Source organism: Pezoporus flaviventris, unplaced genomic scaffold (genome assembly GCF_033815535.1).
Source record: "Pezoporus flaviventris isolate CSIRO_AGI_PZ_B2104156 unplaced genomic scaffold, CSIRO_AGI_Pfla_v1 ptg000213l, whole genome shotgun sequence".
NCBI classification, from domain to species: Eukaryota; Metazoa; Chordata; class Aves; order Psittaciformes; family Psittacidae; genus Pezoporus; species Pezoporus flaviventris.
The window spans coordinates 1,277,660-1,291,559 of NW_026892761.1; the positions used below are offsets into that span (position 1 = coordinate 1,277,660).

General features: G+C 62.2%; 1 protein-coding gene across 1 annotated transcript; it reads left to right on the plus strand.

The window, feature by feature from the left end:
* Nucleotides 1–936: 936 nt before the first annotated feature.
* Nucleotides 937–5,762, plus strand: PSMF1 (proteasome inhibitor subunit 1). Its single transcript, XM_061441412.1, has 7 exons — nucleotides 937–1,106; nucleotides 1,701–1,853; nucleotides 2,176–2,258; nucleotides 2,522–2,701; nucleotides 3,418–3,471; nucleotides 5,254–5,412; nucleotides 5,530–5,762. The coding sequence occupies exons 1-7, from the start codon at nucleotides 978–980 to the stop codon at nucleotides 5,579–5,581; spliced, it is 810 nt and encodes a 269-aa protein (XP_061297396.1). The 5' UTR covers nucleotides 937–977; the 3' UTR covers nucleotides 5,582–5,762.
* Nucleotides 5,763–13,900: the final 8,138 nt, after the last annotated feature.

Sequence of the window (13,900 nt, forward strand, 5' to 3'; positions counted from 1 at the left end):
GGCGTGCTGCTCCCTGCCTGCTGCTCCCTGCCTGCTGCTCCCTGCCTGCTGCTCCCTGCCTCCTGCTCCCTGCCTGCTCATCCCTGCCTGCTCATCCCTGCCTGCTGCTCCCTGCCTGCTCATCCCTGCCTCCTGCTCCCTGCCTCCTGATCCCTGCCTGCTCATCCCTGCCTGCTCATCCCTGCCTCCTGATCCGGGACTGCTCATCCCTGCCTGCTCATCCCTGCCTCCTGATCCGGGACTGCTCATCCCTGCCTGCTCACCCCTGCCTCCTGATCCCTTCCTGCTCATCCCTGCCTGCTGCTCCCTGCCTGCACATCCCTTCCTGCTCATCCCTGCCTGCACATCCCTTCCTGCTCATCCCTGCCTGCTGCTCCCTGCCTGGCTCACTCCGGGTCCCAGCCGCGGCCACCTTCCGTGCTGCCATGGGGCTCTGCCAGGCTGCGGTTCAGCACCAGCGGCTGCTCGAGGGGGGAAACGGGAAGCGCGGCCGTGCGAGTTCATTAATTAACACGTAATGAAGTCAAGACGAGCATCCCCGAGGAGCCGCGTGGGGAAAGCGGCAGACGAGGACGGCGTTACCCAGCCCCAGCGTCCCGCCAGGCCTCTCAGCCTCCGGTGCAGGGAAATGAGCCCCCTTTCAGTGCAATTTAACACGATTTAGGGGTCACAACGCTGCAGCGCAGGGAAAGCAGCGGAAGGGAGGAAACGAACCTATCGCTGGGTGCTTTAGTCCTCATGGTCGCGGGGGGCAGGCTCGCTATGGCCGCACACGCCTTTATAACCTCCAACGCGTTTATAGCTGCGGAGCGAGAGCCGGGGCAGGAGGCAGAGAGCCCGAGCTCCACCGGGGCACCCCCGCTCGGCCCCGGGCCTTGCGCAGCGGACGGGGGCCCTCTAGTGAGGCCCGGCCCGGCCCGGCCCGGCTCCGCCCCGGCCCGCCCCGCTCGCTGCTGCCGCCCGGGCCCGGCGCGGCCATGGCGGGGCTGGAGTTGCTCTACGCCTCGGCCAGAGCCGCCATCTCCAGCCCGCAGGACGCGCTGCTCTGCGGCGTCCACTGGGAGCTGGTCCGGCACGGCTACCGCTGCCTCGGCGCCGGCGACCAGGTAGGGCCGCCCTCCGCTGGGTAGGCCGCGGATGATCCCCGGCCTTTCCTAACGCTGTTCGCCGGCGCCGCGCGGCGGCCGCTGCCGGGGTGGGGGGGGCGTGCGGTGCCGCGGGTGCCGGGAGTACCCGGGCCCCGTGCGGGGTCTGAGGGGCTTCAGTGCTGCTGGGGGCTGAGGGGGTCCCGGTGCTGGAGGTCCTGGAGGTGATGGGGTCAGGGTGGTGCTGGGGCGAGCTTGGTGCTGGGGGGGGAGCCCCATAACCAAAAGGGGGTTCAGTGCAGAGCTGGGGAGGGAATGTGGTACCTGGTGGGGTCCCAGTGCTGGGGGGGGGGGTGGTGTCCACCTGCAGTGTGGTGCAGGGTCCTTGTTGCCTTTTCCTGCTCAGCAAAGGTTGGTTCTGTTCCAGCACAGGGAGGCTGGCAGGAAGGCAGGGCCAGCGCATAGGAAACAAAGGCCTGTTCCTGCTGTTAAAACCTGGTGGGCTCTGAAAGATCCCCTCCTGGATCTCTCTGTGCAGCCAAACCAGACCCTCCCTGCCCTGCCCTGTGCTGGGCGCATGGGCAGGGTCCCAGCAGCTCCTGTGTTCTATTGCAGCCAGGTCCTGATGAAAGGAAGTCGGAGCTGTTGCCCGCTGGCTGGGAAGCCAACAAGGAGCTGTATACCCTGCGCTACAAGTCCACGGACGATGCCCGTGAGCTGCTGCTGAAAGCCATCATGGTGGAGGACAGCATGATCCTCAACGCCATGGTGAGCACCCGCACCGGGCCCTGCGGGTTCGGGCTCCTTGGGGAGCAGCGGCTGCAAACAACAGCAGGGTCTGTTCCCGTCATTGTTATTTGCTGTCCCTTGCAGTGGTGTTTGTCCCTTGGGAGGGAGCAGACGCACAGGGTGTTAGGGCTTGATGGTGCAGCAGCGGACGTGGCGCAGTGTGATGCTGGTCAGGCACATCAGGGCAGCGATGCGGTTTGCCTTGCCCAGGAGCTGCTCCTTTTCTGCCCCTTTCCCAGCCCAGGACTCATTCCCAGCTCTGCCAAGCTGCTGACTCTGTGCTTTCCCTGTCTTTTGCTAGGACAAAGGTTCTCAGAAGGTGGCAGATGTGACCTTGGCGGTGGCCGACTACATCGACCCAGAGCACCTGGAGGATTTCCACAGGTAATCTCCCTTCCCTGGTACTGTCTGCAGGAGAAAAGTCCCACAGCGTGGGGAGGGGGGGCAGAGGTAGGGTTAGGAGGAGCCTGGAGGGCTTCTCTCCCCAGTACAAACCCAGGGGCAGGCTGGCCAGCCCTGCAGTGCAGCCAGAGCTCCTTCACTGCCTCCCTCTGTGCTGCTGGCAGGGACAGTGGGACCATGGGCCAGCCCAGCCCAGCTCTTTTGTTTCCGGAGCACTACCAAGCTGTCCTGCCTCCTCCCTGCAGGGTGTACAGGAACACGGAGGAGCTGAGGACAAGGATTGCTTCGGGCATCATCGCTCCCCTCGGGGCCCCCGCAGAAAAGGCCAAGAAGGAGCCTGAGAAGAAGGATCCTGACTCACCGCGGGGTTACGACCCCCTCAGGATCCCTCCCCATCGCCCAGCAGGAATGAGAGCCCCGACCCGGTGAGTGAGGCTGCTGATGGTCCTGTGTTAGGTGGGACATGGTCCTGGCGCAGCTCTGCAGGCCGCCCCTCCGCTCTCTGTTCTGCACATGTGGGGTGAGGAGCATCCAGCTGTTTTCAGCCTTGTTGGCTGAATGCTCCCCCCGCAAGTTGTAGTGAAGTCACAGACACTGGGGTGGCTCTGCCATCTCCTGGGGACCATCCATGGCTTCTTCCTTGCGTGTCACCTCCTGCTGCTTTAACCCCAGTGCTGTGTGCTGGTTCTCAGGGTGCGGGATGCTGCTTGGGGGGAGGCCTGGGCAGACAGGCTGGAGCTGGGTACGGCTCTGAAACCACAGTATTGGCACATAGGATTGGCAAGGCGAGGTGACAGCTGGCTGCAGGCTCACTGCCCGCTGGCCTCGCGCTCCTGGAAGCAGGACTGGCATTGTGCTTCCAGATGGGATGAGCTGGAGAGCCTGACCTCGGCGCAGCCCAGCCCGGGGAGCCCCTGGCGTGGAAATTCCCAGTGTCCACAGACAGCTGCAGCCTGGAGAAGTGGGAACAGCAGGGCCCCTTCAGCTCAAGCTTCCCACAAGCCTGCCACGCACACCCAGCTGCACCCTGGAGCAGGGAATGCTGTGTCCAGGGCGCGGGGTGGCTCCCAGCGCCTGCTCACGCAGGGTCTTGCTGGTTCCAGTCCCTCCACTAAAGGTCTTGTTGTGTTCTGTGTTTCAGGCCTTCCCCCTTGAGCCCCTTTGCTGTTGGTGGGGAAGATCTGGACCCTTTAGGGTGAGTATGGTTGGGTGAGGTTGTGCTTTGGGTGCCTGGGGAGCTCTGCCCTTGGGGTTTGGAGCCCTCTGGCACAGCTGAAGTCCGCCTGGCTCAGGCATCTGGTGAATTGTCTCTTCAGTGCAGATGGTGATGGGGCAGTTGCTGAGTACAAATTGCAAGGGACCAATTGACGGTTGCTAAAGCTCAATATGGTTCTAATATCGTAATAAGATCCCGTCCCTTGCATGCATGATAGGTTGCAGTCTGTGTCTGTTTAATAATCAGCTTGTATTCATTTAACACGCAGTAATTCCTCCAGTAAATCAAAGCTGAATGCATCATTAAGGGAATGTAAGCCCCTAATTTAAAATGGTACCAGCTGCTGTGTCTACAGCCCAGCAGTCTGGAGAAGGGGAGGCTTAAAGCTGAGCCCACAGGTCCTGATTGTGAGCCTCCTGGCTCTCTGAGGCACTGCACTTCACAGACACATCCCTCAGTCTCTGGTTTGCTCAGGCAAGGAGAGCCTCTCATCTTCCATTCCAGTTAAAAGCACAGAAGCCAGACAAAAAGACAGCCCTTGGAGTTGCTGCAGTGTGTCCCATGGCCCAGGGGTGTCCTTGGAACCCCTCTCCTGTGGGAATGGCATTTTTCCCCTCTTGCAAGACTTGGTTTTCCATGGGTTTGGCTGGGAAGAGCCAGCTGAAAACATCCTGCCTGGAAGGAGAGGCCTGGAGCCTGGGTGGCTGCAGGGAAACCTGAGAGCACAGGGAGGGGGGGTCGGGGGGTGTTTCCCTGCTTCTCTCGCTGCCTCCAGCCCCTCCTCAGAAGTTTTGGTGTAAATAGAAGCAGATTTGGGCACTGGCACCTGCCAGCGCCGCGCTGGAGACCCAGACTGCAGGCAGAGGCTGGTGGGGCCGGGCTGGCCCGGGGGTGCTCTGGGCAGCCAGCCTGGCCTAATGGAACTCATTAGCACCATTGTTAATGACTTGTATGATGGCAGCGGCGTCCAGAGGCTCCAGCTGAGCTTGCACAAAGCCAGCCGTGAGGAATGGCACTCCCAGCATGGGGCAGCTCCGAGCAGACACCGTGGGCAGCAAATGACTTCCAGGCAGCGCTTTGGAGGAGCCCTGGCTCTTGCGACACCGAGCAGGGCAGGATGCGCTGCTCCCCCTGGAGAGCAGAGCGGGCACGGGCACGGGCACATGGGCCAGCAGCAAGGCCTGCAGGGCCGGCACTTCCCATAGGGAACGGTCAGCAGTTCCCCGGGACTCTCCAGCCGTTGCTGATGCCCCAGATGGTTCCTTGCAGGAACTGGGGGGGGAGAGGGAAGCTACCTCACTGCTTCTCTGAGTGTTTTGGCATTGGCTGTGAGGGCTGTTGTTGGCATCTGGGCTTTGGGGTACTCCGGCACCATGGACCTGGGTGTTTGGTGGTACCTTGGCTTGGGTACACGCTCTGCAGACAGACTCCCAGCTTAGTGTGATGATGATGATGATGAGGATTTGCATCCTGCCACTGTCCCAGTGTTGTGGTGTTGTGCAGGCGCATCTGCAAGGCTGTGATAACCCCGGGCAGGAGCAGGGTAGGATGTATTTAGGTCCATGCCTGTCACAGACAGCAGCCTCTGTGGCCCTTGTTGCAGTGGGTTAGGGCTGTTTTCCTTCCCACATGCCATGTGTCAGCTTAACCCCGTGTTGCTGTGCTCAGCATTCCTGCAGCAGAGCTTTGGCACAGGGACACGCTTTGCTCCTATCTCACCGGTGCCCATCTCATCTCTTTCTCTGCCTTTCCTCTCCCCAGACGTCAGAGTGGGGGAATGATCATGGATCCTCTCCGGTCTGGCTTCCCACAGCCCGGCATTGACCCATCATCAGGCATCCCAGGCCGGCTCCCCCCAGGGGCAGTCCCACCCGGAGCCAGATTCGATCCCTTCGGCCCGTTAGGGGCTGGCAGATCCGGGTAGGTACTTGGCTATGCCTGGCATCCCCATCCTGCTCTCTGGGCTGCCCTGGAGCTCCTGGCTCATCCCTGGTGCTGTGGGACCAAGCTCTCACTCTGCTCTGCATTTCTTTCCAGACCAGATCCCGACCACCTTCCCCCTCCAGGCTATGATGACATGTTCATGTGAGGGGTCACCCCTTGGCTCCTCATGGCCGTGGCCAGAGCAGGCTCCTGGGAGGCCGGGGCACTTCCTCCAACTCGCTCCCTGTTTGGTGGATCTTCTCAGCAGCGTTTCCCTTCTCCCCATTTGGAGCTACATTCCCGTGTGTCAGAGCAGCCATAAAGGTTTCCCTGTGTGCAGAACAGAGGAGGAGGCAGTAGATCCATTGCTTTCCCTGCTCCTCACAGGGTGTCCAGCTGAAGCAGTGCTGCCAGCGCTGGGTGCAGTGCTTGAGAAGGGCCTGGGTGCTGTGGGGCTTCTGCTGCTGCTCCTCTGGGGGGGCACTGCTTTTGCTGCTGTGAGTCAGTGCTGAGGGGGGAGCTGGCTTCTTGCTCTGGGGGAGCTGCAGTGGCTTTGCTGAAGGTGGGTTCTCCATGCAGAGATGGTTTCTCTCTTGCTCTATCCAAGTGAAAGGTAAAGCCTGAGCCGTGGGGCTGAGATCAGCTTCCATGTGGCCATGCCCACAGGTTTCAAAAGAACAAAGCCTTTAGTGTACATGAGAGGAGATAGAATTCCTGGCCCAGAATTGCTCCCTCTCCCCCTACAGCCATGTTTTCCATTCCTGGCATGCAGGTGAAGCCCCCACTGGGCACCACACAGGGCTGGGATAGGAGCAGGAGTGCTCGGTACCCACACAAGTGGCCAGACCCAGTGCTGGTTCTCTTGGCACAGCAGAGCTGAGCCCAGCATCGGGCTGGGTTCTTGCTGGCAACACACCCAGGGGCTCGCTCAGCTGCAGGATTTGCTTTGCAGAAGAGGTTTTAGAGACCATTTCCTCACCAGCAGTCCCATCGTGAGGGGCTGGTGCAGCTCTGCCTGGCTGAGCTCTGCCAGGCAGCTCGTGCAGAAGGGGGGAGCTCTGGGAGGCTCAGGCTCCTCCATGTAGAACCCTCCCCCAGGTCAGCTCAGTTTGGGGCTGCAGCCCTCGGGTTCATGCAGTTTCTTGTGTTTGATCTCTTGTAAGGATGCTCATGAGGCAGAAATAAAAAGCACCAATACACGTGTCAGCTTGTCCCAGTGCTGTGCCCAGCCTGGGCCTGCCCTCCCAGCAGGTTGGGAACCTGCTTTGTGCCTCCCCCTGAGCAGCAGAGCTTTGCCAGGGTGATGTGACTGTGTGAAGAATACAAACTGGAGCCCAGCCCAGCCCAGCCTTGGCTCTGCTGAGCTCCGTGTGGTACCTGCCTCTCTGGGGTGTTGGATGCTGTCACACGCTGTGCTCGGCCGTGCTGGCAGGGATAGAAGGGGAAGTGATCCCTTTGTTGGTCTCTTCTCTTCCCAAAGGCATTTTCCCTTTTACAACCCCTTTGCCTACAAATGCAGCTTCTAAAGCTGTTAATGGCGTGTGCAGCCCTGGGCTGGGCACAGGAGCAGGGAGGACGGGCTGTAGAAATAAGGCACTGAGGGACGCTGGAGCATCCCTTGCATCTACCCAGGGCTTGTGCATGGACCCCTGTTCACAGAAGCTGGTTTTGAGCCCAGTCCCGGCCCTGCTGCACATCCTTGGGGTCTTCAGTGCCCAGCTCAACCCACAGATGGGCAGCAGGCAATGCCCATGACCAGAGCTTGGGTGGGAATGGAAGAGAGACCCAGTGCTCGCTGAGGGCATCGCTCCTGCACATCCCCTCTGGCGTGTGGGGCAGCCTGACCCATCCGATGCTTTGCCCACCCCCAACCTCGTTCAGAGAGGCTTGGGGCGAGGAAACAGCTTTGGCCTTATCAGGGGGCTCCTCTCAGCAGGAGGCGGCTGCTCTCTGCCTGCATTCATCATGTTCTGCCACCTCTGAGGCGGCAGCGGCTCTGATGGGGCCAATTAGAGCAGGCAGAGCGGGGAGCGGCTGCACGGGGCTGATAAACAGCCCTTTGTCTGCAGCCTCGGCCCCAGCGGGGCCCTGATGTGCAGCTGCGGGGCCAGGTGGGGAAGGAGAGGGGCTTCGAGGGGGTAAGTGCCTGGCATTGAGCTGAGCTTGGCATTGAGCTGTGCCCGCTCCAGTGCCTGAGCCTCAGGGCTCCCAGTGCTGCTGCATCCGCTCTCAGGAGAGGGTGGATGTAAGGAGGTGAGGATCCTGCTCTCTGGACCAGAGGGCAGTGGGAACAAGACTGTCCCTGCAACTGGCTCAGCTCACACCAAAAGGCCACTGTGGAGCTGCCCAGAGCATGGCAGAGGTGGCTCTTAGGAGCCCTTGATCCCAAACTAGTTCCTTGCTCCGTTGCAGGGCTGGACACAGACTTCATTCCCCTGCTGTAGGCTCGTACCGTGATGGCTGCAAGGGCCCCATATCCTGGCAGCAGCAGGGACCCTGGCACGGCTGCTGCTAACCCAAGTGGCAGCGGCATTAGCATGCAGGGGAGCACATCCAGCAGCACACACCTCCAGTTATTACTATGGGGAGCACGAGGAGCGGCTGGGGCTGTGTGTGTGCTCCTGGCACAGGCACAAGCCTCCCTCCTCCCGCAGCCCCGGAGAGGCACTTCCAATGTCACGTTTGAAGAAAGACATTGGATTATTGGGAATGGCTTGGGATCCCCGGAGAGCCCTTCAGGCCATCTGCCAGCCCGGCCCGGCGCTCCCAACCGCAGAGCCCTGGAGCTGCTCATTGCCCACAGATGATGCTCCATCCCCGGGATCCTGTGTACCGGAACTGTGTGGATTGCACAGATGGAAAACAAAGCAGCTCCCATTGTACGGGACTGGGAAAGGCGCTGGGATGTTCCCTCTTTGCTCACCAGGGCACAAGCAGAGATACCCCAAACCCCTGGAGCTGAGTGGGGGGACAAGGATATGCTGCGGCCACCCGCCTGCCCTTGTGCTGTACCCCATGGCTGGTGCAGTGGCATTGCCAGCCTGGTGCCTCTCACTGTGGCCATGCTGCCCATCCCCATGGTGTCAGGGTGACCTGTGCCTGCTCTTCCCCAGGGCCCTTCCTGCCTCCTCTGGCAAAACCAGCTTCTCCCAGAGGATCCTGAAGTGGCAAGTATGGGGTTGAGGCACTGTCCCATCAGGGACACTTCTGGGGTACCTTGGAGCTGCCTCTGATGCACCCACCTTATTCCATGGGTGGGTGCAGCCCCGGATGCCCCCGCACTGAGAGGCTGGTGATCCTCATCCCACCCAGGCTGTGCAGCATCAACCTGCTTTTCCCAGCTGGATTTTTCCCACCATCCTGGAGTATATGTGATTGCTTCCTAAATACCCCCCATGCACATGAACCATCACGGGGCAGTGCCTCAAGCTGACTACACTGCTCTTCCCCAGCCACAAAGGGCTGGCCAGGCCAGTGCAGGGAGGATGCACATCACAGCATCCGTGTCACACCACCGCAGCCACCCTCCCATTCATCCCGGGGGATCTCTCTGCAAAATCACGTCCCAGTTCTGGAGTCTTGATGGGGAACTTCTTTAATGGCACTCCTCGACACAGCTCATTCCCCTTAAACACATCTCCGTCAGCCCAGAGGCTTCCCCCAGGCCTGCAGCTCCTCGAGGGACAGCGCAGCGATGGCAGCTCCCTCCCGCAGCGTGTCCTGAGCGGCCTCCTGCTCTGATCCCTGGGAGCATCTCTTGTGCTCAGCAGCTGTAACCTCTGCCGAGGCTCAGCCTTGCCCCCTGCAGAGACCCTAACACCTTACATGAAGTGACAACATTGAGGGTTTCTCCATCTAACGGCTTTATTGTCTACTCCAGGCTCACAAGAGAGGTGCAGGAGGGAGTTCTGCCTTCCCAGGGCAGCCTCCTGCTGAACACAGGGCTCCCTGGGCAGACTCTGCACAAGAGCCTTCCTCCCCTTCCTCTCCTTCATCCCCTTCCTCACTCCTGTGTCCCCATGCCCCAGGATCACCCCTTAGTGACAACCACGATGGCCTTTGCTCCCCCTGCTCTGCTTGGGCTCTTTATTCGATGCTCCAGGGTCTGCTCAAGGGTCCATGGGGAAAGGGGAACACTGGAGCACAGCCACCCACATCTCACCCCATGCGTGCCTTAATCCCAGGGAAAGGTGCCTGGGTGCCAGGGCTGCGGGCGTGAGGCTGAGACGGTTTTGCAGGACCCCCCAATAAATGAGGAGCATGGATGGGTGATGTGATGGGGAGAGGGATGTGGGGCCCTTCACTGCAACAGGAGGAATCAGATGTGAAAACATGGGGCAGAGAATGATCCCCCTGACGTAAACCTGGCCCAGACAATTGCACCGCACATAACAGCACCTTTCCCCTCGTGTTGGGCTGCTGGAGAGGTTTGTCTCCACCTGGAAACGTTTGAAGTGAGTAATCTATGGGCTGGATGAAACCCGCGGCTCAGGACAGACACCCCCTTTCGCGGGCCTGCATTTCCTATGGGATAATCATTTCCCTTTCACAGCAACCCGCTCGGGCTGATTTTGCTTTCCACAGAACATTGTGCTTTAATGATGCTTCATGTTTAATTCCCGAGATGCATTTTCCCCTTCACGCTGCAGACAATGGCCCTTGTGATCGGCACAAAGGCTCCTGAATGGGAACAGAACCACCACATCGCTTCCAGGCAGTGGGAATTGTCCTCTCTCCCCCAGGCAGAGCGCTGTGATTTTGAGGAGGCCGTCCTGGGGCTGCTGGTGGGAGTGGGATGCTGGGCACGGTGTGTCTGTGTGTCCTGGCCTTCATCCCACCCTCCGGAATGGGAGGGTGATGGGGTGCTGGTGGTCGCACTTGCTGCCTCCTCTTCTCCTGCCCAGCGCGGTGCAAGCGCCAAATCCACACCACAGAGTTCACAGGAAACTATTGCTAAAAAAGGTCACTGATGGCGGAAAATGGGAAGCTCCATCCCAGAGAGGAGCAGCCAGCGCTGCCCTGGATGCCGGGAAGGAGCCACCTGCGGCTCTGGCTTTGTGTCCAGCCCGTGACCAGCCACGGCACTGAAATCCCACAGGTATCTCGCAGGTGCCGTTGTGCCGATGCTGGTGAGCAGGACCCCATCCAGGAAGGTGCTGGGGAGGCGAGTGGGGTGTCCAAAGGCCACATTGCCAGTGCTGGTGGTGGGGCCATGCACCCAAAACCGCATCGCTCCGATGCTGCCAAGGGGATCCCCGTCCAAGGAGGGTCCGGGAGGTGAGGAAGGCGGCCGGGTGCGGGTGAAGCCTCACCGGACGGCATCGGGGTCGGGGAGCCCCGCTCCTGCCTGCGGCTGGGGGTCCCCGGGGAGCGCCGGGTGCTAAGAGCCCGGCCCCTCGGGGGGCTGCTGCGCGGGGCTGAGCTGTGTCTCCAGCAGCGCCCGCGTCCCCTCGGCCGACACCCGCCGCAGCCGCAGCCGCACGGAGCCGTAGGTGCCCCCGGTGCGACGGGCGGCCCGTGCGCGGCGGCGGGCGGCGGCGGCGGCCAGCAGCAGGGCTGCGAGCAGCAGCCCCCCCAGCGCCAGCAGCGCCAGCCCGGCCACGGTGCAGCGGTCGAGGCGGGCCCGCAGCCGCGCCGCCCGCTCCTCCAGCCGCTCCATCTGCCGCGCCGGTACCGCCGGGTCCGGCCGCGCCGCCCGCGGCACGGCCCCCGCCAGCACCACCAGCGCCGCGCCGCCCAGCGCGCAGCACAGAGCCAGCGCCAGCCCCGGGCCCGCCGGGCCCCCCCCCGCCGCCGCCGCCGCCGCCTCGCCCGGGCTCCGCAGCTCCGCCGCCCGCGGGGCCGCCATGGAGCCGCCGCCGGCCTGCGCGGGCTGAGGTGAGCGGCGGAGCCGCACCGCGATGCTCCTCGGAGCCGGCTGCAAACCGACTCCCGGCCCGCGTTGTTCCCCCCCCCCTTCCCCCCGGGACCCCGCTCCCCCCCCCGGAACCGGAGCCGGGACACCAGACCCGGCTGCCAACCCACCCGCGGGTCCCCAAACGGCGCTGCCCACCGGATACGGGTCCCTGCTCGCCGCACCCGGGTCTCAGCACCGCGCTGCTCCCCTTCTCTGGACCCGGCACCTGCCTCCCCGAACCGGATCGTCCCTCCCTCGGTCTCTCCCTCCCCGAACCGGGCTCCCACCGAGCAGCCCACCGCCCCGAACCGGGCACCCCGTGTCCCTGGGACCCGCTTCCCTCCTCGCCGGTTGCCCGGAGCGCTCCCAACCTCCCCGGTACCCGCACCCGCCGCTCCCCGCACCGAGCCCCGCTCCCGCTCCTCCGGTCCCGCCTGGCTCTGCCCTCCCCGCCGGTGCCCCCCCCCGCCCCGTGCCGGGCTGCCTACCCCCGGTGCCGGCGCCGCCGGTGCCCCGAGCTGCCGGTCCCCAGGGCTCGCTCCGCCGCCGCCCGCACACGCACACACACACACACACACGTACAACGGGCTGCCCCGGGGGGCACTCACACACACACACGCCCGCGGTACCGGCACCGGCTGTGCACACCCTGCCCGCGACAAAGGCACCCCCCGACAGCACCGGGACCCTCCGTGGGGTCCTCGGGGTGGGGGGGATGCGTGGGGAGGGCACGGATGGAGGGGATGGAGCAGCAAGGTGGGCTTTGCATAGGGGAGACCATGGGATGCTCCCAGTGGTGCTGGGTCGGCGCTCCACGACCAGCTGTCCCCACTGGGGACCAAGGGCAGAGCTGGGGACACTGGGACCGTGTCCTGAGCTCCCCCAGCCCTGAATGCAGCAGGGAGAGGTCCAGCCCAGCCAGGAGTCCCTTCAAGGAGCCAGCCTGCCCCAAATCCCTGGGGATCCAGGGCTTGACCTGGGCTTGGACTGTGCATGAGACACTCCAGAGCAGCCCATGGAGGTGCTGGCTGCCCAGAGCCATCCCCACTGTCCCACCATAGTCCCACAGCACAGAGCCCCCATCACCCCACCTCTCACCAACACTGTTTATTCCATTTCTCACACAGCACCGGTGTTGGTACCCGCGGCTCCCAACCCACACCGGACCCAGCCCAAGCCCCACAGCACCCGCTGGCAGCAGCACGTTCTGAGCTGGTTTGTTACCAGGACGTGCTATTCCCACCTTTGGAGCGGTGCCTGCAGATGGTAGATGTAAACCCTGAGAGATTGCTGCTGAGAGCTGTCAGGAAGATTTGTCCATCACATTGACGGCCCCTTCAGCACATTCAGGAGCCTACAGCGCCTTCACAAGCTCACCCGCTATTACCTGGGGTGATGCTGGTGCTGGGTGATGAGCTCGGGGTGCAGGGGGGACCAACCCTCAATGCCTCCAGTCCCTGCACTGCAGCAGGGTAGGGGGCTGTGGGGTGGGCTGGGGTCTCCCATCGCCTTGTGCCATGGCAGGGCAGGGATACACGGGATTTGGTTAGTTCTGAACTTGGCAGCGCAGGCTGTGTGTGCTGCTCCCATCCCCTCCCGCTGCCCTGGGTGGAAAGGCGGATGCTTCCCAGCACAGCATCCCTAGGGATGCATCCAGAAGTGGGCCGAGAAAAAAGCAGAATTAAAAATAACTGTGAGTGCATCCCGACACGTTAACCACATTCCGAGATGCTTTGGTGCCAGCCCACTCCGCGGGAAGGCAGGAGATGCTTGCAGACAAGTAGGTCACGGGACACAGATTGTCCCAAATCAGCAGGAAAAGATGGATCTGGAGCAGGCGGGCACATGCATGTGAACACAGAGTGTGCCGGCACTGGGACTACCTATGGCATCACCAAAACCCCTGGGAACAAGAGGAACCCTGCTTAGGGGGCTGTTCCTGCATCCTGATCCCACTTGAGAGGATGCCTGCGATGGATGAAGTGAAGGGATGCATCCTACACATGTTGTTGCCTCTGGGTCCCACATGGGAGAGGGGTGATGACCTCCATCCCAAAGCTTTCCCCAGCCCATTCCTGATCCGGCTGGGGGCTGGCAAAGGCTGCTCCACCCCCAGGGCTCTGGCACGGAGGGAAGGAGAGATGGAGACAACCAAGATTTATGCTGCCAGTGCAGGAGCAAAGAGGAGGGAGAGAGCCAAGGTCAGAGACAGTGCTGCCAAAATTCACAATGAATCTGCAGGAGCCCTGGAGGGGAGAGACTGAGGGCTTGGAAAGACATGGGAACAGGACAGAGGGAGGGAGCCTGGGAAATGGAGCAGTGTGGGGCTGCTGTGCCACTGCTTGGCCAAAAGGATTAAATGGGGATGTGAGAGCCAGCAAATGGGAGCCTCCTACTATGTAAGGACAGTGGGAGCAGGAATGGAAGGGCTCTGGATGTGGCTCCATCCCTTCAGGCCCCTCCAGCGCACCCCTATGCAGCACAGCGCAGTTCTGGGGTGTACACGGCTGCTGGTGGTGGTGACCCCGATCCAGCCCCACCATGGGGTGAGGTCTCATTCCTGCCTCCTCAGCACTCACAGCATCCCAA